Below are 27,614 nucleotides of genomic sequence, written 5' to 3' on the forward strand. Positions count from 1 at the left end.
TTGACTGTGGATTATCGGGCATTGAATGAAGTGACTCCACCGCTGAGCGCTGCTGTGCCGGACATGCTGGAACTGCAGTACGAGCTGGAGTCCAAGGCAGCCAAGTGGTACGCCACCATTGACATTGCCAATGCATTTTTCTCCATTCCTCTGGCAGCAGAATGCAGGCCTCAGTTTGCTTTCACCTGGAGGGGTGTGTAGTACACCTGGAATCGACTGCCCCAGGGGTGGATACACAGCCCCACCATTTGCCATGGACTGATCCAGGTTGCACTAGAAAAGGGTGAAGCTCCAGAACATCTGCAGTACATCAATGATATCATCGTGTGGGGGAACACAGCAGCAGAAGTATTTGAGAAAAGAGAGAAAATCATCCAGATTCTCCTGAAAGCTGGTTTTGCAATCAAGAAAAGTAAAGTCAAAGGACCTGCCCAAGAGATCCAGTTCCTGGGAGTGAAGTGGCAAGATGGACGGTGCCAGATTCCCAGTGAGGTCATCAATAAGATCACTGCAATGTCTCCACCAACCAGCAAGAAGGAAACACAAGCTTTCCTAGGTGCCATAGGTTTTTGGAGAATGCACATTCCTGAGTACAGCCAGATTGTGAGCCCTCTTTACCTGGTCACCCGCAAGAAGAATGATTTCCACTGTGGCCCTGAGCAGCAGCAAGCCTTTGCCCAGATCAAGCAGGAGATCGCTCGTGCAGTAGCCCTTGGCCCAGTCAGGACAGGACCACAGGTGAAGAATGTGCTTACTCTGCAGCCGGGAACCATGGTCTGTCCTGGAGCCTGTGGCAGAAGGTGCCTGGGGAGACGCGAGGCCGACCACTGGGATTCTGGAGTCGAAGTTACAGAGGGTCTGAGGCCAACTACACTCCAACAGAGAAGGAGATCTTGGCCGCCTATGAAGGGGTTCAAGCTGCCTCAGAGGTGATTGGCGCAGAAACAACTCCTCCTGGCACCCCAACTGCCAGTACTGGGGTGGATGTTCAAAGCAAAGGTTCCCTCAACCCACCATGCCACTGACGCCACATGGAGCAAATAGATTGCCCTCATCACACAGCACGCCCGTATTGGAAACCCGAATTGCCCTGGGATTTTGGAGATAATTACCAACTGGCTGGAAGGGGAAAACTTTGGTCTTGCTGATGAAGAGGAACAGGAACAAGTGACCTGGGCTGAAGAAGCCCCACCGTATAACCAACTGCCAGCAGATGAAACACGCTATGCTCTTTTCACGGATGGTTCCTGCCACATTGTAGGGATGAACCGGAAGTGGAAAGCAGCCATATGGAGCCCCACATGACAGGTTGCACAAGCTACTGAAGGAGAAGGTGGTTCGAGTCAACAGCTGTTCAGCTGGCCCTGGACATTGCTGAAAGAGAGAAGTGGTCAAAGCTCTACCTTTACACTGATTCATGGATGATAGCCAGTGCTCTGTGGGTTTGGCTGGAAAGGTGGAAAAAGGCTGGCTGGCAATGTAGGGGAAAACCAATTTGGGTTGCTGACGAGTGGAAAGACATTGCCACTCGGGTAGAGAGGCTACCTGTGAAAGTCTGTCATGTAGGTGCCCAAAAGTAGAGCTAATGAGGAGCATCAAAACAACAAGCAGGTAGATCAGGCTGCACAGATAGAGGTGTCAAAGATAGACTTAGACTGGCAGAACAAGGGAGAGTTGTTCCTGGCTTGATGGGCCCATGATGCCTCAAGCCACCAGGGTAGAGATGCTACCTATAAGTGGGCACGAGACCGAGGGGTGGATCTAACCATGGACAGTATTTCTCAAGTTATCCATGACTGTGAGACGTGCGTTGCCATCAAGCAAGCCAAGTGGGTGAAGCTCCTCTGGTATGGGGGGTGATGGTCCAAATATAAGTATGGAGAGGCCTGGCAGATTGATTACATCACACTGCCCCAGACACGTCAAGGTAAGCGCTATGTATTGACCATGGTGGAAGCCACCACTGGATGGTTGGAGACCTACCCTGTGCCTCACGCCACTGCTCGGAACACCATCTTGGGCCTTGAGAAACAAGTTTTGTGGAGGCATGGTATTCCTGAGAGAATTGAGTCAGACAATGGGACTCATTTCAAGAATAACCTCATGAACACCTGGGCTACAGAACATGGTATTGAGTGGGTGTACCATATCCCCTACCATGCACCAGCTGCAGGGAAGGTGGAGAGGTACAATGGCCTGCTTAAAACCACCTTGAAGGCACTGGGTGGGGGAACTTTCAAGAACTGGGAGATTAATCTACCAAAGGCCACCTGGTTAGTTAATACCCGAGGTTCCACAAATGGAGCAGGCCTTGCCCAGTCTGAGTCCTTGCATACAGTAGATGAAGTCCCAGTGGTGCATACCAGGGGTTTGTTTGGGAAGAGAGTTTGGATCAATTCTGCCTCGAATACAGACAAACCCATTGATGGGATTGTTTTTGCTCAAGGACCAGGTTGCACATGGTGGATAATGCAGAAGGATGGGACAACATGATGTGTACCTCAGGGAGATCTAATTGTTGGGTGAGAACCATATGTAAATATTACTATTGAATATCACTGTCATTGTCTGTCTAGAGCTGTATCTTGTATATATATATGTGTATGATGTATGTGTTTATAGAATTAGAGTGTGTATCAGATATGGTAGTAAGCTGACGATATGGGGATAAGGCGTGGAATGTCTTGGGGTGACTGTATGATGCCTATATCCCCAAATCGTCTGTTCTGTTGGTGTTGAATATTAAATTCTTCAACTTTAAGACTGGTTCCAGGAGTGAAGTGGGGGGAAGAAGAAGTACAGAATTTCTTATCAGAGACTGCGCTGGCTCCCACGCATTCCTGCACACAGACTGTGTTATCTGCGGTGGACAGTGAGACAGAGCTCTCCTTTGCTCTTGGTTAGTTTTCTGGCTAGCTGAGGCAGAGAAGCCCCCTGGATTGTTTTTTTTTTTTCCCTTTTTCTGTTTTCCTGGAATTGTTTGAACCTGCCCTGGACTGAAAACCCAGAAGAGCGCGGGGAGCTCACACCTGTGGCCCACCAGGCCTGGCCTGGGCCGCGGCACTCCCCAGCACAGGAGGGACTGAGGACAGACTGAGTGAGCCGGGCTGCCCACGGAAAGAACTCTTCTAAATCTGTCATCTTTTCGGAACGGCGAGAGGTTTTGCTGTTTGATATTGCTCATTGTTGTGCTGGGAGGTGTGTTGCCTGTTGAATAAACAGTTTCCTTTTTTTTTCCACTTCTCTCCAATTTTTTTTTCTCTTTTTTTTTTCCAGAGGGACCTCATTCAGAGGTTTCCTCCCAAATTTGTCCTAAACCAGGACAGTGCTTTACTTTACAAAATAGCTCATCTGCTGTGAAAAGGGGTTTTAATAATTGACCTGGAAGGTCAAGTATTAGATGATTCAATGGATGTGTGTTTTGTGTAGCAATTGGTGTTCTTCAGCCTTTGCTACTGAAACAGGCATGACGGAAAAGATACTTGTTTTTCCATAGAAAATAGTAAAATTCCTTAAGATCTAAGTAAGCATCACTATTTAGTGTTATTTTGCGCTTTTAGTGAATAAGGTATTACAGGATTTAGCTGGAAAGCTGGTGAAGTTCAGAAGTACACCAGCATTAAGATTGTTAATTTAATCATATAGATATAAATTTAATTATTTGATTTAATATTCATGAAAGACTCTGCTTTTCTGTATTATGGCTATGAGTTATTTATCTTACCTGTATGTTTTCTAACCTGAATACTTTTATTCTACTACTTGTATGCACTGCTGGACTACACTTAACCATGAGATACCTCATACCTCAGTAGGTTGTTTAGTAAAATGGAGGACAGAAGGTGAAGAGAAACCTTGCATGTATAAAGAATTGTAAATATGGTTTGTATTTACCGAGTATGATAATTGATAAAAGGTTCGTGTTAATCACAAAAGCATTGGGGTTTGTATAAACCAGAATACTAAGCTCTGAAGTGAAGCATGGACACTAGATAAAGGAAATTATATGATAAAATCATTCTGTTTAAAATCCCCTTGTTATGTTATATTATATTGTATTATATTACGTTATATTATGTTATATTATGTTATGTTTTCCAAATAAGTTGTATTGGCTACCAGCTTGCAAAATCAGACTTCGCAGTAGCCCTTCCTGCCTTTGTCTGATCAATACTGCTTATCTCAAGGACCAGACTTCCAGAACTTCTCTGGTGGATATCTACAAAGACCAGACGGCTATCTGTGACTGATTATTGCCCGGAGGCTTTGTGAATTTGTGTAAGGATGTTTATTCGACCACCACTACTTACCTGGCAAAATTATGACAGCAAAAAACCAAAAATTATTGATTACAATGAGAAACCATAGTATAAGAAGATCCTGCAAACCAAGATTCGGTGGAGTGTGGAGTGGGCAGTGACCTCTCACATTCCCCAGAGTGTTGCTTGCTCTTTCTGTATCAAATAAAACAATCTAAATTTTGCTGAATATCGAGACTTTTGTCTCTCATTTATAACACTGAGTATGACATTTTAGGAGAAGTACAAGACAGTTTCTATGGTGTTTATCAGACTTTGCCACTGCATGTGTTCAAACATGACTAGTAGTGAACTGAGTGTCTGATGCCCATTTACCCTGTTACTTAGGCATGCATGGAGAAAATTCTGAGAAAAAACTGCTAAAAAAAGGAAAATCAAAACTGTGAAAGCTGTACTTTGTCTCTCTGTGATACTTTTCCATGTACGTAGGCTTTGCTCTTCCATATTGCATGTGAAGGACTTTAATGTGAACAGATTTGCTGTTCTAGGAATTGCACAAATCAGTAAGAAATCCATCGTCTAAAATGGATAAGACATAACAGATTTGTTGTGTGCATATTTTGTAACAACTAGACAATGTGGTAAAGTTGAAAGGATCTTCTGAGCAGCTTATCTAATTGATGTGATGCCTTCAGTTAGGCATTTCTCATCCTTATTACTTTGGTTTTCATTTTGATAAAGTTTGTTATCATCCTTATGTGCAAAACCACTGTAAATTTAAACAGCATGAAAAACAAAAGTTCTGAAGTGGAATTTCACTCACAAGTCAGTGATAAACAAAACAATATTTTAGGTTTTTAATGAAGCTTTTTGGGAAATTACCAGGTGTTTCTGTCATACCAAAAGCGAAAGAGAAGCAATTTGACTCTTGCACAATTTGATTTCTCCCTCTGTAGGAGGTACACTGTGCAGCGTTGGGGTTTTCAGAAATAGCTGCTTCTTTCTGTGGCTCCTTAGGGAATGAAAAAATCTTAGGAGTCAGCTGTCTCTGTGTTTGGAATGACATTGGACAGTCCGTTTATAGCAGAAGGGAATAATGAAGCACATATGAAAATACATGGGAAGATGATGGAGTCTGTAGATAACCACTTCTTGTTGGCAGAACCATATAAATTGCAGTGAAAGTGTCTAGGTCTGTGGCCCTCTTATGCTGAGTTTTTGGTGAGTCTTGGGTATCCAGCAAATTCCAGACTAGAAGAATATGAATCCTAACTGCAGCCCTAACTGCAGAGATGATCAGAAATCTCAGTTTATTCAATATGCAGTGGAAAAATCCACCGTAGATTTTTTTGATTAAGGGTTGAGAGAGAGGAATATGACAATTTTCTGTTTTTGGAAAATAAATCATTGGACGATATCGTTCTTTGAAATTAAAAATGTGGTTAGCTTTACCGACCTAAATTACATGTTTCTACTTATACTTTTGACTTGTAGTGTTCGGTGTTTTAATTTTAAAAGTGAACAATGTGTATCCAGTTTATCAGTGCATGTTAAGGGGATTAAGTTATAGATGACACAAAAGAACTGTAATGGTTAATCCTTATGAAGACATGGCACTCCTAATAATTTCATTAATAACATGAAAAATCGTCTATGTTCAAACAAGATTAAATTCACAGACTAATTTTACATGGATAGATATGCGGAGTAAGGAATGCTACAGAAAGAGCTGTGGCCTGGGCTGTGTACTCCCAGAGCATGGTGTAGTGGTGAAATGGATGAGATTCTGTAAGATTCCTGTCTGATGCTGTGTCAAAAAGGCTGTTACAATGGCCTGAAATGGCCTTGAAAATGGGGGTAGTGAAATCATATTTCATGTCTGTGTACAGCTTTGTTGATACTAATAAATTTTTTAATGCTGCACATGCTTCTGATGCTGACATTTGAGGAAACGCTGAAAGAATAATGGACAGAGAAAAGGAGATTTAAAGAACTGAAGTAAAACAACTGTTAAAATAGGAATTAAAGATGACATGATAAGTGATTTTTGAAATTGGTGAGGAGAAGGTATGAACTGCTAAAGCACTCTTTAATTTGGTGAAGAAAAGTAGAAATCAGCATAGAGCTGGAAGTCAAACATTCACCTTGGAAATAAGGGAGACATTTTGACAGAGTGATTAATCAGTGGAACAAACTACCAGAGAAGGTGATGATTTTCCATGTCTTAAAGGCTTTCAAATAAAGAAGAGATCCTTTTCTGTAAGTTAGGCTTTAGCCAAATGGTAGTTTACCGTGAGGAAGTTGAGGAACTCTGAGCTTATACAACTCTTCGACATGAAGTTCGCATGTGCTGCAGGGACAGTTGACATTGAAAGGTCTCCAAGGCAGTCATGAGGCACGTGTCCAGAGTGGTGTGTGCCTGGGTATGAAAAGGCTTGAAGGGTTCCAAGTGTTGGTAAGTGTATTTTCCTTCTTGAGCTCAATACAGGCTAACTATGGAGAACTGAATAGCCTGGGACACTAGAACTCAGAATAGAGGATCCTTAATGTTACTATGAATTTATTAACTTAATTTCCATTTCCTTGTATTAATGCATGCCAAAGACTAAAGTGAAAATGAATCCTGTTGCTGGCTGCTTCCACCTACATAGCTGTGGTCATAGAGGACAGAAGTGCTGCATAACCAGCAGCTGCCCTGCTTGGTAGTTTTTTCCACTTTTTAAGATTGCAAGTGCCTGCTGATGGCCCTTCACCCAAATGCCAGACAGTGTCACTGTCTGACACTGACAGATGACTGACAGTGTCACCGTTTCCGTCTAATTTTGTTGGTTGCTTTTAAAGTTTTTAAAGACTTGAAATTACTTTAAACCTTAGAGTCTTGTGCCTTGTTGGCTAGTTTTCCTGACTGGTAAGGATTTGCTAGTAATTCTGTGGGACTGCAAGGAGACAAGCAAATGTGTGTTAGCAGTACACATGAAAGACTGTATTATCGAGGGCAAATAAATAAAAAAGCATGGGAAAAAGTTTTTTGAAGCATGTGTGCAAGATGCCTCTGGAATTCTACGAGTATTTACTGGCATCTCTTACCTGTTGTACTGTTTAAGTGAAAGGTAATAGTTGTGCTTTTGATCGCTGATAAAGCGTCTTAATGTTGTTACCTTTTTTGATGGGGACAGCTTGGGCTGCCTTGCAGGAAAGGTTCTTCTCTAGAACAAAAAACCCTAAAAGCATCACAAATGTTTACACTTGCTAAAATATTTCTTCTCTTAATAGAGAGTAACCACTTTCAGTTTTTAACTTTTTGAAAAGCCACTTCATACAGAATGAAGCAAAAATAAATACATCTGTTCTCCATTTGATTTTCATTTAAATTTTCTTTTTAGCAGAAATCCTGCGTCAGCATTAGTGTCTTAACCACACTAAACAATGAAACATGAAGACAGACCGCCAGACAACTCAAGAGTAGTGGGGATGTATAAGATTTCCCCTTTCCTCAACATCTTACAGTTTCTTCTGTTATTTCTAATTTTGGTAGAACTGGATACCTCACTTCTAAAGCATGTCACGTTCTTATTTAGGCAAGAATATTGTGTCATAAATTCTTTCTTTGTTGCAAATAACGTGGGAATCTGTCTTTTCTGCTTCTATAAATTTGAGATAACCCTCAGGTTCCACTCTCACAGTGGTTCCATGAGGAAGCTTCTGCAAGTCAAGAAGCTTTTGCTGCTCTCGTGTAATCTCCACATCCTCATCTGCTGACATTTCCCTCATGGTGAGGAGAAAGGTGATTTCAGAAGAGGGTTTCTGGTGAGTTGCTGATATTTATGCTGATCTTAAAAGAGAGAGAAAACACTTTTCAGTCCTTATCTGAACAGTCCAGCTATTTACAGAGCACATTGTGTACGTTGTGCATTAAATGCCACTGAGTTTCCTAAAGTGCACAGGCCTTAGAAAGGATGTTCAAATGTCAAAATAGATGCTATCAAAATAAATGTTATTGACAGGATTTTATAAACTGTTTCATAGTTTCTGAAAACATATGTCTTCTGTTTGCTTAACTATTCGGGGTTTTTTTGAGAAAGTGTATTACTGTATGGGAAAAAAGAGAAGAAAAAAATTTCCAGGTGTCAAATGAAATATTGGAAGACTACTATCTAAAGTGATCATAGTAAATGTCCAGAAGGTTATTATGTTTAAGAAGTACTTTTATTACAGTTTTTGCTCTTGGCACAGCTAAAAGAGCGCTTAAGATGTAGGCATCCATTTTGAGCTCTAGCTTCAGATTGTCATTTGAAACAGTAATCTGAATGTTATATGATTAAATTCAATATCTCTTACCAGTTGTTTGCTCTTCAATGTTCACATCTAACTATAATATAAATTTTTTCTTATTGCTATTCATGGTTTTGATGACTGAAAAAGTTCCTTGGCAAGCAGATAGCAGTTTATCAGTGAATTACAGGAACATCTTTCATATATTTCATAGCTTTCATTCTCTAATAGAAAATTATTTTTAATAGGATCTATATTTTATGCTTAAGTTAATGATTTCATTTTCACTGAGAATATTATCTGAACCAATTTTGTTGGCCTTTGGAAATGGTATTTAGCAAAATTCATTTTGACGGTGAAAAATTTCTTACTGTGAACTATTAAGAGTTGACAACCCTGAGAAATTTGTTCCATGATCAGAATAGTAAATCTGAATTTTCAGCTGTAGTTGTTTCTTGTAGATTAATTTTTTTTAAAAAGATACTATGTTAGACGTGGTAGTCACTGTGAAACCCTTTCAGAAATTTGGGTCATTGTTCCTTGTATAAATACTTAGATTCTTGAACTTGGATTTATCTCTGTGTTATCTATTTCTTATTCTTCACCAGCCTCTGAAATCTTCACCTGTATTTGAGTGAGTTATTTCTTTAATTGTAGCACCAGCGTGCTGGTTTGAAAGCAAAACCACTGAGAGACTCCGAGTCAGAAATACAATTTAATAAGAAAAATGAGAAAAAAAATACATGCAATATTACAAAAGAAAACCAGTGACAGAGTCAGGATACAACCTGACACCTCGCTAATTAGGGTGGTGGTAACAGTCCAGATGAAGTGGTCCTGTTGAAGTAGAGATTCTGTAGAAAGGTCTGGTAGCTCTTGTCCTCTGGAAACCAGTGGGTAAGGGTTGCTTTGGTGTTCCAAATCTCAGTTTTTATCTAGGTAGGAAATGTTTGGCTTCTCCCCTGGGTGGAGCATTTCACAATGGGATGGTGTAATTTTATCAATCATGCAGTGCGACTCAATGGCCCATTAACAGAAGATATCTTCCTGGAGGAAGGATGGGCCATGGAAACGATAAAGAACACTGCCCTATCTGGTTCTTAATAGATGGCCCATTAGCAGAGGGTATCTCCCACACAGAGAAGGATCACTGCCCCACCTGGTTTCAACAGATAGTGATAGAATACATGCCTTTGGGCACATCTTTACATTGTAACCCAGGCACAGTTAAAGGAATATAAACAAGTTTCTCTGAATTAAGAAGAAAAAAATATTTGTTATAGTAGGGAGAGGGAACAGAAAATAGATTTTTAGAAGCAACACCTGCTGGGTTCTCATACATTCTCAGATGTTGATGTTGCTGTCTTTAGATGATAGCTATATTATTCTGTCAGTCTCAATAACCAAAAAGAATTTGATAAAACACTCATATAGCATTCAACCTGCTTCTTGTGTAGCTGGTTTCTTTCTGTAGAACTACAGAACCATAAATTCATACAGTAGTCCAAATTTATAATTAAGCATTTTAATTGTAGCTGTTTTCCTTTCTTTCTAGAATATTTTCTTTCTTGGACATAGTTACATTGTGTCGCTGTGCACAAGTTTCCAAGGTATGTATTTCTCCTGGGGTTTTTGGTTGTTCCCTATGCTATGCTCTTAATTACATGCAAATAATAGGATTCATTGCAATCTGCTTCTTGTTTAAAAAAAAAAAAAATTCTCAGTCTCTTAGTTTATGAAAACAAATGAACAGTGGTCCCAGTTTTGCATGTAGTTGTGGACTTAGTTGCTGTATGTAGGAGTTCTGTCTAAAGGCTGTGGAAAAGATATCCAGTCATCTAATGCTCTGTGTCTGGAGAAGGGATTAAGCCCAGTTTAGCATAATGGCATTTGCTTTTTATAAAGCATGTGGCTATATAACACTATTTTTTAGGTGTAATTGCTGCTTAAAATTCCATATAGTTTGGTTGATGTGCACTATGTGTTTAAGACGTACATTCATAATTTTCTTGCCAAGTACAAAAGGTGTTAAGTAGATGGACTACTAGTGGAGGAAAAAGGCACACACAAGATACTAGTGAAGGCATGCTAAGTAAGTTTTTATGTTTAGCTTGTCTTCATTTTTTTCTTGAAATAAAATGAATAATACTCTGTTTCTACATCAACTGCGTACAATGCATACAACAGGAATGAACTTCATTTCATATTTTTCTTCCTTCTCTTACAGATGGGTTTGGTTTGGGGTTTAATTAGTTGGTTGCTTATTTTAATGTATAAAGTGTGTAATTATTTCATTCTTTACCTATCACCCTGTCCTGCAACTTCAGTAAGTCTTGTGAGTCAGGTAGTATCAGGTTTCATCTAAAACCTACAAAACTGCTTAAGAAAACCAAAGTGATTGAATAAATTGTATCTTTCTCTGAAACTACCTGGCAGCTGCATGCAGTATTCTTTTATTTTTCTCATTTTCTGCACATATCTGTGTTTCTCTGGCTTTTAAATTTTGCTTTACTTTGAACAACTACTGCTTCAACAGTGAAGGACAAGTTCTCAAACAAGTACATACAACTTAGCATATGTAAAGGACAGGCCTGGTCCCAATAGTGGAAAGTCAGCAGTTTTCTGAAAGGTTTCTCTTTTCTCAGAATAGTAACTAGTGAGGTTGAGGAACTGTGGTTTTACTGAAAGGAATCTCATCTGCAGCTCCTATTTTTCTATTTAGATCTAGTGAAAGTAAGTTATTAGAAAACTTAAAAAAAGCTTTTTAAGAATCGGGAGTTAATTCTTTCTGTGTATATGCTTAGCATTTAATATCTTACTTTCCCATATGTTTTGTAGCCACAAGTTAACCTTTGAAATGTAATCCATTTAGGAGATTTGAGATTAATTTCTACAAATTCTGTGTTTTTAGCTACTTCGTACTGTATGAGTACTAATGCCTACAATTTTTAATAAGTGCTGCCTGAAATTTGTCAAGTTTGTAATATTTGCATTACTGAGAGGAAAATGAAGGGAGTGGGCAGTAGAGGTAATAAATAAACAAGCTGCATTTGTTTTGTGTAGGCGTGGAATGTTTTAGCCCTGGATGGAAGCAATTGGCAAAGAATAGACCTCTTTAACTTCCAAACGGATATAGAGGTTAGTGTCTTTTTTGTTTTTAGGGTATTTTCCATTCCTATGGAGATGTTTAAGAGCATAGCCCATTTTGAGTACCCCACATACTGTGCTTGTTTTCACACATTTTAAAGACTAAGTTCAAGAAAATAATATGTGAAGGAACAAATGAAAAATAACTCTGTATTTTTTTTTCTGGATGTCTGTTTCAGTTTTGGTTGCCAGCTGTGTATCAGATGATTTTCATATATCATATACATATAGGGCTCTGCATATAGAAATTAAAGCCTGCTCATTTCCAGAAAGGAAAGGTGTAAACATTGCCTCTGGATGGAGTGAGATTCTTGGAATCACTTTTACAACCTAGAGGATAGTTTTGCTAGTCCCAAATTCCTCTATGAGGGGGCCATCTAGTGCTGGAAGCTCACTGGACACTTGGCTATAGGATTTGGAGATTGAAGCACTAAAATGCTGGACAACCTTCCTTACTGCGGACTTGCCTACATTTGATTTGGTGTGTATCTAATTACCATTTTATGACCATTTGTTTTATAAGGTTTGAACTTCGTGTGAAATGCAGGTAACTGTGAAGTAATTTCCAGTATATAATGAAAGATTTTAGGGCAGACTTGTTTTCTGTAAGAAAAGCATCTGCATTAATGCTATCATAGATGTACATAACTAAAAAAATATGACATCTGAAAATGAAGAGAAAAATGAGTGGGGAACAACAATTTCTTGATTCAGTATGAACTGGTTTATTATTTGTTGTTTGATACAAATTAGATGTAGGCTACAATAATAGATTTGCTTCTGCATTTTATGTTTTAGCTTCTTAGTTTCATGAATAAAATCCAGATGTGTTTCATTTGCTCTATTTTGCTAATCATGGTACAAACTGTTCCTAAAGCTTTACAGGAACATAGAGGGTAAATTTTTTTCACTCCTCTTTTAAAACTGTATTGCCAAGTCCTGTGCTCTACTCATCTTAAACAAGAGGATCTTGCAGATGTAGGAGAAAGATTTTTGGCATCTGCCTCAATCTAAAGGTGTCGAAGAAGACTTGGTACTTTAATGTCACGTTTTCAGTTGCCTTTAAAAATTTTGTGTTCATCATTTAGTAAGAAATAAAGTAAAACCCCACAGGTTGGCAGTCCTTCCTGTTGATAGGCCTTTTCTGTGTTTGCAATCATTTTGGTATTTAGAAACACAGTATTGTATTTTCAAGTTTTCTATATTTTTGTCATAATGTTTTGTCATTTTACCTAGTGGTGTTGCCCTCTAAGATGTTGAGATATTTGTAGCATGGGATTCAGGAGAAGGAGTGAAACTAAGTTGTGATCTTCTTTTGCTATAAAAGCTATTGTGGTTTGGAGCAATTCAGTTACTTCAGTATACTATAATTAAGTACATTTCTAATATATACCCCTTAAATTTACTCATAAAAGTGTATTCAACAAGAAATTATTACACAAATCAGTTCTTCAACATAATAGTTTCACATTTGGTGTCTAAAAATTCTGTTTAGCTGTTTTAGTAACGTATTTTTTTTTTGTCTGTGAGTTTAGGACAGGTAAAAGCACCCAATTGTATTTGACAACTTTGTGCTCATTTGAACATCGTGCTGTTTGGTGATTTTTTCAGTCACTACTTGATCTGAGAATATCAAATTATGAAAAATTAGGTTTTGTGAAATTTACTATATTTAAGACTTCACATGGTAGAGAATAAAGTGTGTGGGGGGAACGACCTAATAAAAAGTTTTTCTTTTATATCAAAAATATGTGGTCTTGAATTTAAATGTACCTTGGGATTTCTTGGTATATGGAACCAATTGTAAGCTGGGGTAGGTCGAAAAACTAGGTTTTTTGAGTGACAAACTATTCAAACTTTTTGCTTTTGAATGCACTAAAGTTGTCTTCTTTAGTATGCTGGTTTTTGGGAGGTTTTATGTGATTAAAGAAATAGATGGGTTTGGGAAAACTTACTATTTGTTTGTATTTTCTTTGAATAATTCTTTAGGATTTGGCGTTTTTCTGCAATGTAAATTGAACTTGTATTATATGTTATTCATTGAAGAATTTATCCTTACAGTAAAGGTATTTGGCCTTTGCTGAGAACTAATATTGATTAATTGAAAAGCTTTAAAAAATATATGATTTTCAGTTTCTTTGTTTTGGTGTAAATTCTTCAGAGTGATAAGATAAGCAATGTTACTTATGGACCAAGAAACAAGCTCTGATAAGAAATTATTTTCCCATAGTGATGGCCAGGACACTAGTATTAGAGAAGGACAATAAAATGTAACAACATGACAACAAAAAAATCCACTGACCTGTAATTCTATACATATTTAGTCTTCCAAAAAATAAAGGGAGATAAAAAAAATGCACATTCCTGTTAGCTATTAGTCCTGTTGTTTCTGCTCCCATCAAGGTATTTGGCACCTTTTAGTTGCAAGCATCCCAATGGCAGGAGCTTTAAAACAGGGATTTACTGGAGGCTGTTGTGATGTACTGGCCTATGCAGTTCTCTGTGGGCAATTTCAATTTACGTGCTGTAGGGGGGTGACTGGGACCCTTGAGAAGTGGCCAAGCCTTCCATTCCACCTCTGAGGCATTTCCCTCCAGATCTTAGAAAATTTGAAACTTATTTTAGTAGTCTTAATGCTTAGTCTTTTGCTGTGACAAAAAGTTCAGCTGTGTGTGACTGAATGAAGGAAGAGAGAATTAAAGATTGAATTGAATAGCATCTGAATTTGAGTGGAGATTCTCAACGGGTAACTGTTCTATCTTAAAGTAGCAAAAGTTCAGAGTTGTTCTAGTGGGGTATAGCTGAGGCTAGTCTTAACTCCTGAGATTTTAAATTTGGTTAGAATATTGTATTAGAATAAAACTCAGCTAAATCTTCCTTTTATTTGGTTTAAGGGTCGTGTTGTGGAAAATATATCAAAAAGGTGTGGTGGGTTCCTGAGACAGCTTAGTCTGAGAGGATGTCTTGGTGTTGGAGACTCCTCTTTAAAGTAAGTAAAATTTTTGATTAAGACATCACTTGTTTCCTAATGTGCATATCAAATGCAATTAGATTAGTTATATCTTTTTGTATTTCTGGTCCTGACTGATGACCAAAATGGGATATTTGGGTAAGTACTAACTACCTTAATGTTAACTAAATGTGTCACCAGTTTGAGATCAAAATGTAGCTTCTGTTATATTCTAGAAATGAACTAAGAAATGAAAGCTGTGTCTTTTTCTTCCATTAGGATTACATTGATATTGCTCCATTTTCAAGTGGTTAAAATGTTTTCAGACTATACTCTGGCTTCCTTCAATAATCAGAGTATCAAGATTAGTCGTTATTTTATGGTTTGTTGTATAGTCTGAACAAGAGGTGACCCTAGCAATAGGAGGAAGGATAAAAACTGATAGAATTAAGTGCCTACAAAATAAAAAAAATATCTGAGATTCTCTTTCTTAGTCTAAATATAAGAGCAGGCAGACAACAGGAACACCTTGGGAGGCTCTAGAGAGGACAGTGACCCTTCTTTCACACAGTATATGAACTGAACTGTGCAGTTCGTCCCCAGAGGAATGTTTGACTACATATAAGCTTTTTTCAATGCAAGCTGTTTAGCCAGGTTCCTCTGGTTATTTCTGTGAATATTTAAACCCAAAGATTCTTCCTCCAGCTGACGGGTCCCAAACCACACGTGATTTAGGGCTCAAAGAACATTTGGAGGAAGGCTTGGGGTCTGGTTTTTTTGCACTTATGCTTTCCTCCTTTCTCCCTGAGCCTGGGCTGGATGGTGTTCAGTCTGATGTAATGTGGCCATTCTCAAGTGGAAAATATAAGCAAAAAGATTTTGTCAAGCAATGGGCATTAAATTAGTGTTGTATGACCTTTAGCTATTCCTAACATTTATAACTAAATTCAATTCATTACCTTTTGTCTCTAGAGTAAATTCATGCAGTATTAATTTTCAGATACTCATTCTGAAAGTGATTTTTCCTACAAGGCTATTTGTGTTGAGTTGTTTCCAGGTCAATTAGTTTTGTGAGTGACACTAATTTCTATATTTATCCTTCTTCTACATCAACTTTTGAGTAAAATAGCCAATTACTGATGTAGGTATTGGCCATGTAACCACTGAATGCTTGTGGCAGGTCTGTCAGGACATGCCCCATGCTTGAATCTCAGAGGCAGTTTGCTGTTCCTTCAAAGTGTAACATCTTTACAAGTGATTTGAAGAGTGTCTTGATTGTTAATCTCCCTCCAGTATATGAATTTTGGAATAGCTGTTTTGAGAATTGTGTTGGTTTGAAAGTAAAACCAGTGCGAGACTCCAAGTCAGTAATACAATTTAATAGGAGAAAAGAGAAAAAATAAAATACATGCAATAATATAAAAGAAACAACCACCAACACAGTCAGAAATACAACCTGACACCCTGTCAGTCAGGGTGTTGGTAGCAGTCCGTATAAATGGTGGCTGCAGTCCTCCTGGATGACAGATGTGGTTCCGTTGAAGCAGTGCTCCTGTAGAAGGTGCAGTTTTCCTCCGAAGATCCAGAGATAATGTGGAAAAGGTCCGACTTTCCTCTGGGATCCAGTGGAAAGGACTGCCTTCGCGTCCCAAACCCCAGATTTTTATCTAGGTAGGAAAGGCTTGGCTCCTGCCCCTGGCTGGGGCATCTCCCAATGGGATGATGTAATCTTATCAGTCACACAGTAGGACTTAATGGCCCATTAATGGAATATATCTTCTGGAGGAAGGATGGGTTGTGAAAAGATAATGATGATCATCCCCCGATCTTATCAGATCATCAGAGGATATCTCCCACAGAGATAAGGATCGCCACCCCTCCCACATTTTAACAGATGGTGATAGAATACACATTTTTGCATTGTACCCCAGGACAAGAATACAAGTGGAAACTCTCACCAGTATAACTCCTTGATGGGGCTTTTTTCCATTGTTTTCAATCCACACTGAAGAGCCAGAAGATGTTACTAGCTGCTCATGTAGTCAGATCTGTTAACCAGGACAAGCTTCCGTACAAAACTGGTTTTGTGTTTACTTCCCTACTACCAATAAAATCCATGCAGTTGAAGGAAACATTGGCATAAAAACAGTGTTCTGAAATGCAATGTAGCTGTAAATATTACTTTGCTCAGATGAAAATAAAGTTTATGTATTTCTTCAGGGTAATTAGTATAATGATACATATAGGTTCTCAGCAGTATAATAGCTCCAATCATCCTTAAAATTCATACCCAGTAGTGCACACTGATGCTTTCTAATTCTTAAAATAATAAAGAAGCAATTTGCAGCCTACAGGGCTTTCCAATGGTAGTTCAATAGGCTTAGGTCACACTTCGATATTGCACCAGGTATGTCCCTTTCAATTTGCTGGGGAGCAAGCTCCTTGTTAAGACTTGCAAAGGCTTCAGTCATGCGATACATGAAAATTCTCCCCAGAAGCCTAATGTTTTAACTGATGTAACACTTGAAGCTTTCTGTTTATGCCTTTTGAGTTTTTTGTTACCGTATTTGAAGCAAGTTCTGGCTTATATATGACAGAAGTAACCACCTTGCCCAAGTGGTGTTTGAGAGAGAAATAGCACTTGCCTAAGACATGAAACTTGCAGTAGAAAAAAGAAAAAGCAACCACTGAGACAAATGTATTTGAGGCATACTCTGTGGCTTGAAGATCAGGCTTTTTGATCAAGGTGGGAGGAGGTATAGGACAGAGTGCGCTCTAGTGACTGCATTGCACTCAGGACACTATACTAACCTTTTTGTTGCTGTTTTAGGACCTTTGCACAGAATTGCAGAAACATTGAGCACTTAAATCTGAATGGGTGCACAAAAATCACTGACAGGTAAGTCAAAGAGGTTTTTTGATTGATGATAAAATTTGGAAAAAGAAGTAGCTGAAGGTATTTTTAGTGTGTCTGCTGTTTTGCAGCACGTGTTACAGTCTTAGCAAATTCTGTTCCAAGCTGAAACATCTGGATCTAACATCCTGCGTGGCCATCACAAACAGTTCTTTAAAAGGCTTAAGGTAAGAAGATAAAGTGTTCTGTGTTAAAGAAAAGTGTTTAAAGAGCTGTTCAGCATTTAATAAAATTTAAAAATTGATGCTGAACCTTTATACTGTGAATCAGTCCTGGCTGTATTCTATATCTAAGACTTCTGAGTTGTAGACTGTGGTGCTTGTGTATGGTCTTTTGTCATGACTTTTCTGTGGAGGCCTGGCACAGTCCACTGGCTATCATTAATTTCTAACAGTGTGTTTGATTTGGGTTTCCCACTGTTATGACTATTTGAAGGATGGATTTAACTTTATGTATTTTTTTAATTCTCCCAGTGAGGGTTGCAGAAATCTGGAACATTTGAATCTTTCCTGGTGTGATCAGATTACGAAGGATGGTATTGAAGCACTGGTGAAAGGGTGTAGTGGACTAAAAGCTCTATTTCTTAGAGGTTGCACACAGGTACATAATTGCTTGGGTGATCCTTTAGGAATAAAATTTTATTTTGAGTTTTTGAAATCTCCATGAATTAAAAAATGACATTTTTGTTATAGTATTTTGTTCAATATTGCAAAATGTGTTGGTCTGCTTTGCTGTACTTTTAATTTATTGTTTCTTTTCCTATGTCTAATTTAATTACTAAATACAGTTAGAAGATGAAGCATTGAAACACATTCAAAATCACTGTCATGAGCTTGTAATCCTGAATTTGCAATCGTGTACAGTAAGTATTTGAAGCTTCCAAAGGTACATTCTCTAAAAATCAGAAATCATTTTTGAATGCTAATGAATTGATCTGCTATCAGATCAATCCATTAAACACTTCATAACACTTAAATAAGATAGTACATTTCTGCAGTTTACAGGATTTTGTGTGGAATAGTGGCTTTAAATGAGCTGGTTTTTTCTACAGCTGAGTTTTGACTGAAGTGTTGGGTTATTTTTTTCCCCCTCATTACATCTTTTAACTGGTAAGCTCTAGAGTAAGAATTAACTGCATTCATTCAAATTTCATTAACTGTGTAGCATTTTGGTCTATTCATAATTCTAATGTTTCTAATTTAGCAGAAGTCATGTTCTGGGCTACATAATAGAGAGTAAAACATAATGGCATAACTGAAGATGATTCAGAACTGTCTTAAGTGACAGAAGGGCATGCCTTTCCAATATTAATGGAGAACACATTCATTCGTAATGAAATGACTGTGAATCATTCATGTACTTTTAGTTCAACTTAGAGAACACAAATTTTCTTTGCTGTGGTTTATATTGGCTTTTTCATTGTTTCTGATGTGACTTTTCAGGAATGGGAAAGGCCGCCTTTTAGATTTTAAATATATCTAAGTCACTGTTTCCCTGAAAATAAGCCTTAAAAGATATTGAAATAAATTAGTGAATTAGTGTTTCAGTCATGCAGAGTTGAATAATGAAATTATATTTTTGTTTGGTTTTGAAACGTTTTCTAGTTTTATTGCTAGAAGGTATCATAAAAACCTGTAAAACTTTCGAATCTGTTTTACAGCTTATTCCAGAATGAATGTGGCATGGAATCATTTTTTGTTAATATTTAACCTAATAGATGTCTTTAAAGTGTTGAATGTTTTTGAGTTTTAGGGATTATTAAAAGTTACATTAAAATTGCAGAAAATAAGAACAATATGAATACAAAACTTGAGCTTCCATGATCCAGATGTTTAGTGAAAGAGAATTTTTCAGTCTGAATGTAGGTGCCCACTGAAGCCGGACACTTAAAGATAATGGCAGTGAAGGGAAGTTCCTTCTTTTGAACAACACTTAAATAAAGTCAGTACGTAATTGCCTCCTCTTTTACTCTTTCTTTTTCTGTCCTCTCACAAGTCCTTTTTCTGTTGAGTTTTGCCTAAGACTAATGAGATATATCAAGGCCAGCCTTTCCTGACTATTTTTGTGGAAGGATCTCAAGAGCTCTGATGATAATCAGTTCCTATCTCTCCTGCTTAACAGTGGCATTGGCACAGAAGTGCACCAGAGCTTTCCCTTGGTCAGGATGTCTGTTGTTATGTAGCACAAACAAAACAAACCTCCCGAGGGAAAATATTCTTTCCTTTGAGTTTTTTTGAGTTGCTAGTCTGTGTGCCCTACCTAATTTCATGTGCTTTAAAGCTGTATTTCACTGAAGGTGTGTCCTGCTTGCTCTGGCTTGGACACATGCTTCCAGAAGCTCCATATGAGGGATTTTTACACAGCAGGTGTCCTTGTGCTTTATATGACCCCCACTTTAGTTCTAGTGACTCTGTTTTATGGCCCCTGTAAAATGCCAGGCCAGCTCCAGCGGCTATGGAATGAACTTGTATTAGCTTTGGAAATCACACATCTGAAAGGTACCATCTTTAGAGAAAGTTGCCGGGACTTGCAGGCATTTTTCAAACACTTCTCTTTCCTGGCAGTGATATGGGCATTGAAATCACAGCAACTTCAGAGTGGAAAATTTTCATATATGACTTGAGGGCTTTTTACAGCGGCATAAAATTTACATAGTTCTTTGCCTTCAAAGCAGTCCCTTTTCCCAATAACAGTGTCATTAGTATTTCTTAAAGGAAGGAGAGCAGTTCCAGAAAATAACATGGTTTTGGAGAATCAAATCCAGAAATACCTGGCTGATTTGGACAAAACTCCAAAACCTGTCTTCTTACCTGTAGATTATGCAAATTCTTCTGGATCCCCAAAAAGAAAACTTCTAGTTTTCTGCTGATAATACTTTGACTGAACTAGTTGTAAATCTAAACTTCTGATTTTAGAAAGTCCTGGGCTGGGGCGGGGAGGGGGGCATAAGGTGCCCAGCTACTTTGTGTTCAGCTACTGCTATTTCTCATCCTGTTTATATCTAGGAAAGGTTATTTTTGTGGTAATAGCATCAGAAATACACTATGGTTGTAAAAGCGTACTCAAATGAGGGGCTTATACAACTCCTGTGTATTTTCTATTAAAAATACAGTGGAGGTCTTTGCTACTATTGCAAGAGTATTAAGCCAGGAAATAAAACAACCTGTTCCATACAGCAGAAAAATTAAATTCATAGTGTGAGGAGGAGGAGGAGGAGAGAGAGCTTTTACCAGAATAGAAGACTTGTAAACAAAATCGTATTTGCACACACACGGTAATCCAGTTTCTATTGCTATTTTGTGTGCAGCTGCAATGGGGCTATTTCTTATAGTTCCTGTTTCAGAGAGAAAATTTATTCATATGCTAAATTTGGAGTTACTCCTTACAGAATATCTACTACAAAACATTTTTGAGAAATGAAAAGTCCTCTTTTGAGTTAAATCTTTCATCTAAAGACAACTGTAATAAGGTAGGGCAAATCCAGCTTTTACACTTACCTTCTGTAAAGAATGTGTAATTGTTTCTCTGTAACTCTTGCCTCAAAAATTATAAGAAGGTGAAAGATTCTGCCCTTGGGTCCTGCTGCTCCAGGGCAAATTAGGTGGTTGGTTCCTTGCTGTGGGGCTTTAAAAATCTCTTTTGCACAAACTTACACAGTCACTGGAACAAAAGGCCTGGACCCTACCAATATATAAGAAGTGAGCACAACTTAAAAAAAAAACCAAAAAAGGTCTGTGAAAAATTATAAAACAAAAGCAAAGGGAAAGAGGAAAAAACCAACAAACAACTCTCACTTTGTGCTTCAGACTGTCTTAGAGTAGGACTTAAAATCTGTGGAAAAATACATAATTAAGTAGGAGTTGTAGATGTTGATTATCTTCAGTGCTATCATTGTATGTGGTTTCACAACTCTATTTTTTGGTTGAAAATCCAGGTTGCCTTGGTTATATACAGTGTGACAGTAGCAGTTCAGTAGCAGTGTCTTGAGTTTTATTTTTGGCTGATTACTTGATAAGGAAGTAACTTCAACCTTCTTCTGTGTCGCAGCAAATTTCAGATGAAGGCATTGTGAAAATCTGTAGAGGATGCCATAGACTGCAGTCACTCTGTGTTTCAGGCTGTAGCAACCTGACAGATGCTTCTCTCACAGCACTTGGTCTGAACTGTCCAAGGCTGAAGTGAGTATGTCATGAGTGTGTTCTATGTCATGTTCTTACTGGCCTGATCTAAGAAATTCACTTATGAAAATAAGCTGCATTTGCAACCAAAACATAAGTTAGAAGTACATAAATTTGAGGGCTGGTCCTCTGTAGCTTCATATTAACGTAGTTCACTGTATTTCAGAAAAGGAAGAGTTAATATATAACAAATAAGATGTGCTGGACCCAGCAGTTCAGTTCTAAATAGCCAAATATTTTAGGTACTAATTACAAGCAAGAAAAAAGAAGATAGAAAGCCCATTACTTTTTTAAAAGCTAAAAATATCTCTGATTGTGTTGTGTATTGCAATGTTTGTAATCTGATGTGGTTTTAGGTGGTTTTCATTTGTCTTACAAAAAATAGCTAAATCATATCTGATAATTATATTTAAAGATTTTATTATGAAAGTGCTTTTAATATGCTCTGCAGTACAGCTTGGTGTTCTTAAAGTCTGAAATAAAGTGTGCAAGCATTGAGGACCGATATTTATGAGAGATGTTTTGAACAATAGGGGCTTATCAGTTAAAATAATATAAATTTCCACATTGGTGTAATTTGGGCAAACATATATGTTATGGTGGGCTTTAAAAGCTGAGTTATAGAGAGCAGCTCCCTGGTTATGGAGACACATTGTAGAGAGAAGTAATACTTCTGATTGTAATGTAAATTAAATAAAAATATAAGATTTTTGGATGACAGATGGCCATTTACGACAGGAACATGCAGGAGTCAGAACTTGTTGTCCTTAAATCACAGGTAGTGGAGGAATGAGTAGTCTGTAAAAATTAGGGGATGCTGCATTCAAATGCCAATATACCGTATGCTGACACACAATGTTCCTTTAGCTGAATAGGTGAAAAAGAGCTTTTGTGACTGTAGAAAATCTGTCCTTAAGACAATTACAGGCTGACAGTCCCCTTTGTGTCCTTGTTAATGTTTATTAGGAGTTTTGGCAGCCTTTTGGCACACTTAGTAGTGTTCCCTAGAAATCTGTGCTGTTACTGCTGGTCTTTTCCCACCATTTCTCTCATTTTCTCAGTTAGCATCTCGGATGGGAAATAAAAGGAGGTCTAAACTGCTGTCAGTTGTGCAGCTCTTTCCAAGGGCAGTACAAGTGCAGCAGGAATTGTTTTGACTTTGGTAGGTAAACTGTCAGCCACTAGGGGGAAGGCGTCTGCTTCTCTCCTCCTGTAAAGAGTAACAGGAGAGGGAAAGAAGATGACCCTTTGCACTGATTACTGCTGAGGATTACTGCATGTTAGAAGGACAGAGGATTCAGCTGGTTACAGCTAGACTTTTGAGATCAAGGATGGAAAGTACTCTGAGATGTTACATAGTGATTTGTGTCATTATAAATATACACCATGAGATCAATATAAACAAAAATACTAAACCCAAAGTAAAGCATGGACATGAGACACAGGAAAATCTAATGATTTAATTATATTTGTTTAAATCACTTTGCTGTAAATTGTTGGCTTTTTGTTTTCATGTATTTTTATTATTTTGTCACTATAATTATGAATTGTATCTACTTTTGATGTATAAGGAAAAACGCAGGCTTGTGTAGACATGAACAGACTTGTTACTGCTGTTACCTGCTTGCTAGGAGTGTAAGCTGACAACATGTTCAAGCCTTGTCCAGACCTGGTGGGCACTTGTAGTTACTGCTACCTGAATGGTAGTCAACGTGTTCGGGCTTGCCCGGGCTTGTACCCCAGCACAGTAGGCATGACACAGCCCCACCAGAAACTGCCGATAAAAGGGACAGTGACCAGGGGTAGGACGGACGTGTTGGTGGAGCGCAGACTCCCTGCGTCCCCAGCGCTTCTTGCCCATTCCTTATCAATGAATTAATAAATTGCCTTGTTGATTGACCTACCCGATTGTGGTGAGTAAATTTATAACAGTATTTGATAAAAATTATATTGGAAATGAAAGGGAAATGTAATTCCACACTTGTTCTGTACCTTCTGAATATTTCACTGTTGAGTGTGAGAGAAAATTCTGCTGCCTCTGTTGGACTGGCTGGCCCTGCTAGGAAATTTTTGAGTATTTTCTATGCTGTGCTACTCTCACTTCAGGATCTTGAATGTTCTACTATTCTGCTTTCCATGTTACTGCTGCATTTCCCTGATTCAGCTGTTGCCAGTGACTAATATCTCCTTGGACAAAATCTTAGGTCAAGTTTTCAGCAGACCCTTCAGCTATATTTCTTACCTCACATCAGTGTACAGATGTCTTGTCATTTGCTCTTTCAGGTGCTTGGTATCTTCTCTTTTTTTTTTCTTTATTAGCACTTTTTAATGCCGAAGTACTTATAAATATTTTGGCAAGGCTTGTCAAGAAAAGTACCTGTGAACTATTAATTCTGGGTGGGGCTGTGAAAGTTAGGATCATATTCCTTTTAGCACTACCGGCTGCTAATTCCACAGGAGCAGGGAGGTACTGAGTGAAGAGACATTCCAGGCCCAAAAAGCCGCTGTAGGCAATGAAAGCAACTTTGAGTCTGTCTCGGAGAACATTTATTCGTAAGAGTGGAAAGTCTGCTTTGGATATCATTTTTCCTCATCAATTCCTATGTTAGATACTTTTTCACAAATCACTGGGTGGGAAATTCATGTCAGATGTAACTGGAAAAAAGAAGAGCCCTCTGTATTTAAGCACAATCACTAAAACAAAAGCAAAAATTATTTCCATGCTGCCAGTGCCTTCCCACCTGTTTTTTCATTCTGGGGTCTGATTGATGATTGGTGTGTGTATACAGCTCACTCCCCATTCTCCTGCCCTGATTGTCTGCACACCCCATTTCAGGAAAGCTAGAGCTGCTTATCTTTTGTTTTCTTATTCCTCTGTTTCTATAGTTGTCTTTTCAAATGGGTGTGCAGGAAGTAGTATCCTCACTAGTTTGGATATCATTGCAGATGTCATTCCCTCTCCACTCCCCCTTTGATGTCAGACGTGTAATAAGATGGGCTTTGCAGCAAGTAATCAATGAAAGGAGTTAGAAGGGTGACAAATGTGACCTGAATCATGGGGGGTTTTTGTAGTAGTGGTGTTTTTCCCTTCCTATTTGGTATCACAGGCAATTTTCAGAGTAGCTGAGAGTATTTTATGATAGGCTGCTAACTGCCTTTGTGGAAGGGCACAGAATTTCTGAATGTGAGTCTGTAAAGTAAGTCCCAGAGGTATTAGAACCATCCACTTGGGAAGAGGTGCCTGCCTTATACTTGGCTTGAGTTTCCCTTGTACTTCTGAACCTTGTTGAAGACTATAACTTTAAAAGTGGCTTTTCAAGCCTATGGGGCTGCTCAGCTCTGAACTTGGCTGCCCAAGTTGCTCTTGCTTTTGGCTTGGAAGAGGCTGATCCAGCAAAGTCACAGTCAGAGCCCCACATCCTGTACTTCAGTGGGTTTGTAATTTGTTCATGCAAACACAAAAGCCCAGTATGGCTTTTTCCTTTGCACTTTCTCTCTCTAGAGAGAGTATTCTAATGACCTCCTAATCCAGCGGAAGGATCTGGAGGCCTCTCAGTATTGCTGCAAAAAGTTTTTTTGTCCCTCTTTCCCTGCCTCCTCCCCACCAGCCCTGGTATAGAAGCATGGTTTTGTGGTAAGTTGCACTTAGTTTGTGCTGCTCATCCCATGTGGTTTCCCCTTACTCATCTTGATATTCACTCCACCTGCAAAGCAAAGTGTTCAATAAAAAAAGGGCAAAGAAAACAAAGACAACAAATTATTAGTGGGGTGGAGGCTTGTTGTGAATACTAGTGGTACTATTTGGGGCACTTTATCTTTTGGGGTTTTATTTTGTAAGTACTGCTTCCCAGTGCCTCTTAGAAGTGTGTTAGGATTGTTTCCAGAACACTGTCGTTTTCTTTAAGGTTGTGTTGGTACAGTTTGTTGTTCTTACTGTGGGCTTTGAGATTTTTAGCTCCTTGCTTTCTGGTAACTTGCTTCACTGTGCTTCATGCACAGGCTCTGAGGAGATTTCTATTAAGCACTTCCTCAGTTTTGTGGCTTCCCAGCAGCCTGTGTTTAGATAGCAGGTTTTAAATGCTGGCTTCATCTGAATTTTCCTTAACTCAGGGTTTATTTTCCCATATTTTTCCTTAGATGACACATGAGAAAACTTGGTTACTATGCTTTTAGTGAAACAAGAGGATAAAATTACTCTAATTGTTTATAATTTTTTCCTCTAAATGTTCTGTGACTGTCAGAATCTTCTGATAAACTGGATTAAAAGTCTACTTTTTAATTTCAAATCATGGTGAAAAATGAGGGGGGGTTGTATATTTGTATATATACACATACTTTTTCTATTCTGAACTTTTAAGTTGCAGAAGACAGATTTGTATCTCAAGTGCATTTGTTTTTCTCTATGTTTTTTCTTTAACATTTAAAACTTTTCCAGGATTTTGGAAGCTGCACGATGTTCACATCTCACAGATGCTGGGTTTACCCTTCTTGCACGGGTAAGGGTCATTTCAGGAGGTTACAGGTCGCCCTGTTTCAGTGTTGCTGAGCAGCTGTAAATTGATGTAGTTCTGCTGGGAAGCAATATGAGAAGAGGAGAATTAAAGTAGAAAGAAGCCAGAAGCCAGTGGAGGAGGGGACTAAAAAGCTATTTTATTTCAGCATTATACTTAGATCTGCAACTTGGTCTAATTTGCCATCTGTTATTGCATTTTTCACTTTTCCCCCCTCTTTTTCCATTTGTTTCAATTGTATTTATTACACTTAACATAATTCTAAATTCGTGTTATGTATTCTAGCCAAATTTCCCTTATATTGATAGCACACGCCTTTGTGATATTTACATCAAAAAATCAGCATATAATAGATTGTTCTGAAGATAACTTTATATTACAGAACACTTAAATTATACATTACAAACTATAAGCACTTGTGCCCTGGTTCGTGCTGTAAATACGTACAGTAAGAATATTGGTAGTGTCAAATGCTTCATGTTAGACTTGTGTGCTTACTGGTTAGGAAATATGAACACAAAAATTATACTCTGTAAATGGGATTTATGCTGCTATTTCATGTGAATGAAGAGGGTGGGGGTTTTTGGAGCCACAGTGGTTAAACAGAGTGGTTTTCTTATTGTCCAGCACTATATCCTCAGGTTCTTGGTAATCACCTCAAACCTGCTCTTAAACTTTTTTTTTCTATTCTTGGAAAAAACAGTTTGGGAATTGAACCGAGCTTTGACACTGTGTGGTCTGCTGCAAGGTTACAAGGTTACATTCTTTTCTTGAAATTAGTCATGATCACATATTGAAAGCACTTCTGAAAGCTTGCTGGGGGTCTCTCAGAATGTTGCTCTGAGAAAATTGTTTGTGTAGGTGTGATATGCAGCTTCCTTCCACCCTTAAAGTAGACCCTATTTAAATATTTTCAACATTCATTGGCAAAGCAGTTTGGTTTTAAGGCTTCTTTCTAATGTATGGCAATGAAGAGAAATGTGCTGTGGGCTTAAGTGTATTCCAGATGAGTTAGGTGCAACTGATAAATGCAAAAGTTGGATTTGTGTGTGTGCAGATGAGTTGGCTTTAGTGCACAGGCAGTAAATACCATGGGTTTGGAGTGAGGGGGAAAGGGAAGCAGGGCTGCTGATCACTGGTATGTTCTGTTCAAACCTTACAAGACGAGGAGACATTTCACTTTGTAGGAGAAAGGCTGAAATTTAGACGTTTCAGAGGGAGGTGGGGTATTGCTTGTTAATTCATCTGTTTATTTCTTTTAACAAGTTATTTTGTCTTTTGATGATGATCAAATATTTGAAGGGATTTAGATCACAGTTTCCTCTTGCAAGCTGTGCTGTCCCATATTATAAGCCTTGTGGCATGATTTTATGTTGTTTTATT

At 38.3% G+C, this 27,614-nt stretch overlaps 1 protein-coding gene across 7 annotated transcripts in view; it reads left to right on the forward strand.

Annotated features, from left to right (window-relative positions):
* FBXL2 (F-box and leucine rich repeat protein 2) overlaps positions 1 to 27,614 on the forward strand; it is a 72,795-nt gene that overhangs the window by 26,823 nt on the left and 18,358 nt on the right. For 3 of the 7 annotated variants that reach the window (XR_015804374.1, XR_015804375.1, XM_088166660.1), the window contains exons 3-11: positions 10,087 to 10,141; positions 11,595 to 11,669; positions 14,573 to 14,667; positions 17,459 to 17,527; positions 17,614 to 17,709; positions 18,016 to 18,142; positions 18,330 to 18,404; positions 21,590 to 21,720; positions 26,156 to 26,216. Coding sequence is in view for 5 of the 7 variants with exons in the window: in XM_088166660.1 (XP_088022786.1) it covers positions 10,087 to 10,141; positions 11,595 to 11,669; positions 14,573 to 14,667; positions 17,459 to 17,527; positions 17,614 to 17,709; positions 18,016 to 18,142; positions 18,330 to 18,404; positions 21,590 to 21,720; positions 26,156 to 26,216 (784 nt within the window). In the remaining 2 variants the exon portion in view is untranslated. Of the gene's footprint in view, positions 1 to 7,942; positions 8,067 to 10,086; positions 10,142 to 11,594; positions 11,670 to 14,572; positions 14,668 to 17,458; positions 17,528 to 17,594; positions 17,710 to 18,015; positions 18,143 to 18,329; positions 18,405 to 21,589; positions 21,721 to 26,155; positions 26,217 to 27,614 lie in introns of all 7 variants that reach the window. The other 4 variants (XM_088166672.1, XM_088166675.1, XM_088166680.1 and 1 more) reach the window with 3 other exon arrangements.

Source organism: Sturnus vulgaris, chromosome 1 (assembly GCF_052056855.1).
Source record: "Sturnus vulgaris isolate bStuVul1 chromosome 1, bStuVul1.hap1, whole genome shotgun sequence".
Taxonomy (NCBI): Eukaryota; Metazoa; Chordata; class Aves; order Passeriformes; family Sturnidae; genus Sturnus; species Sturnus vulgaris.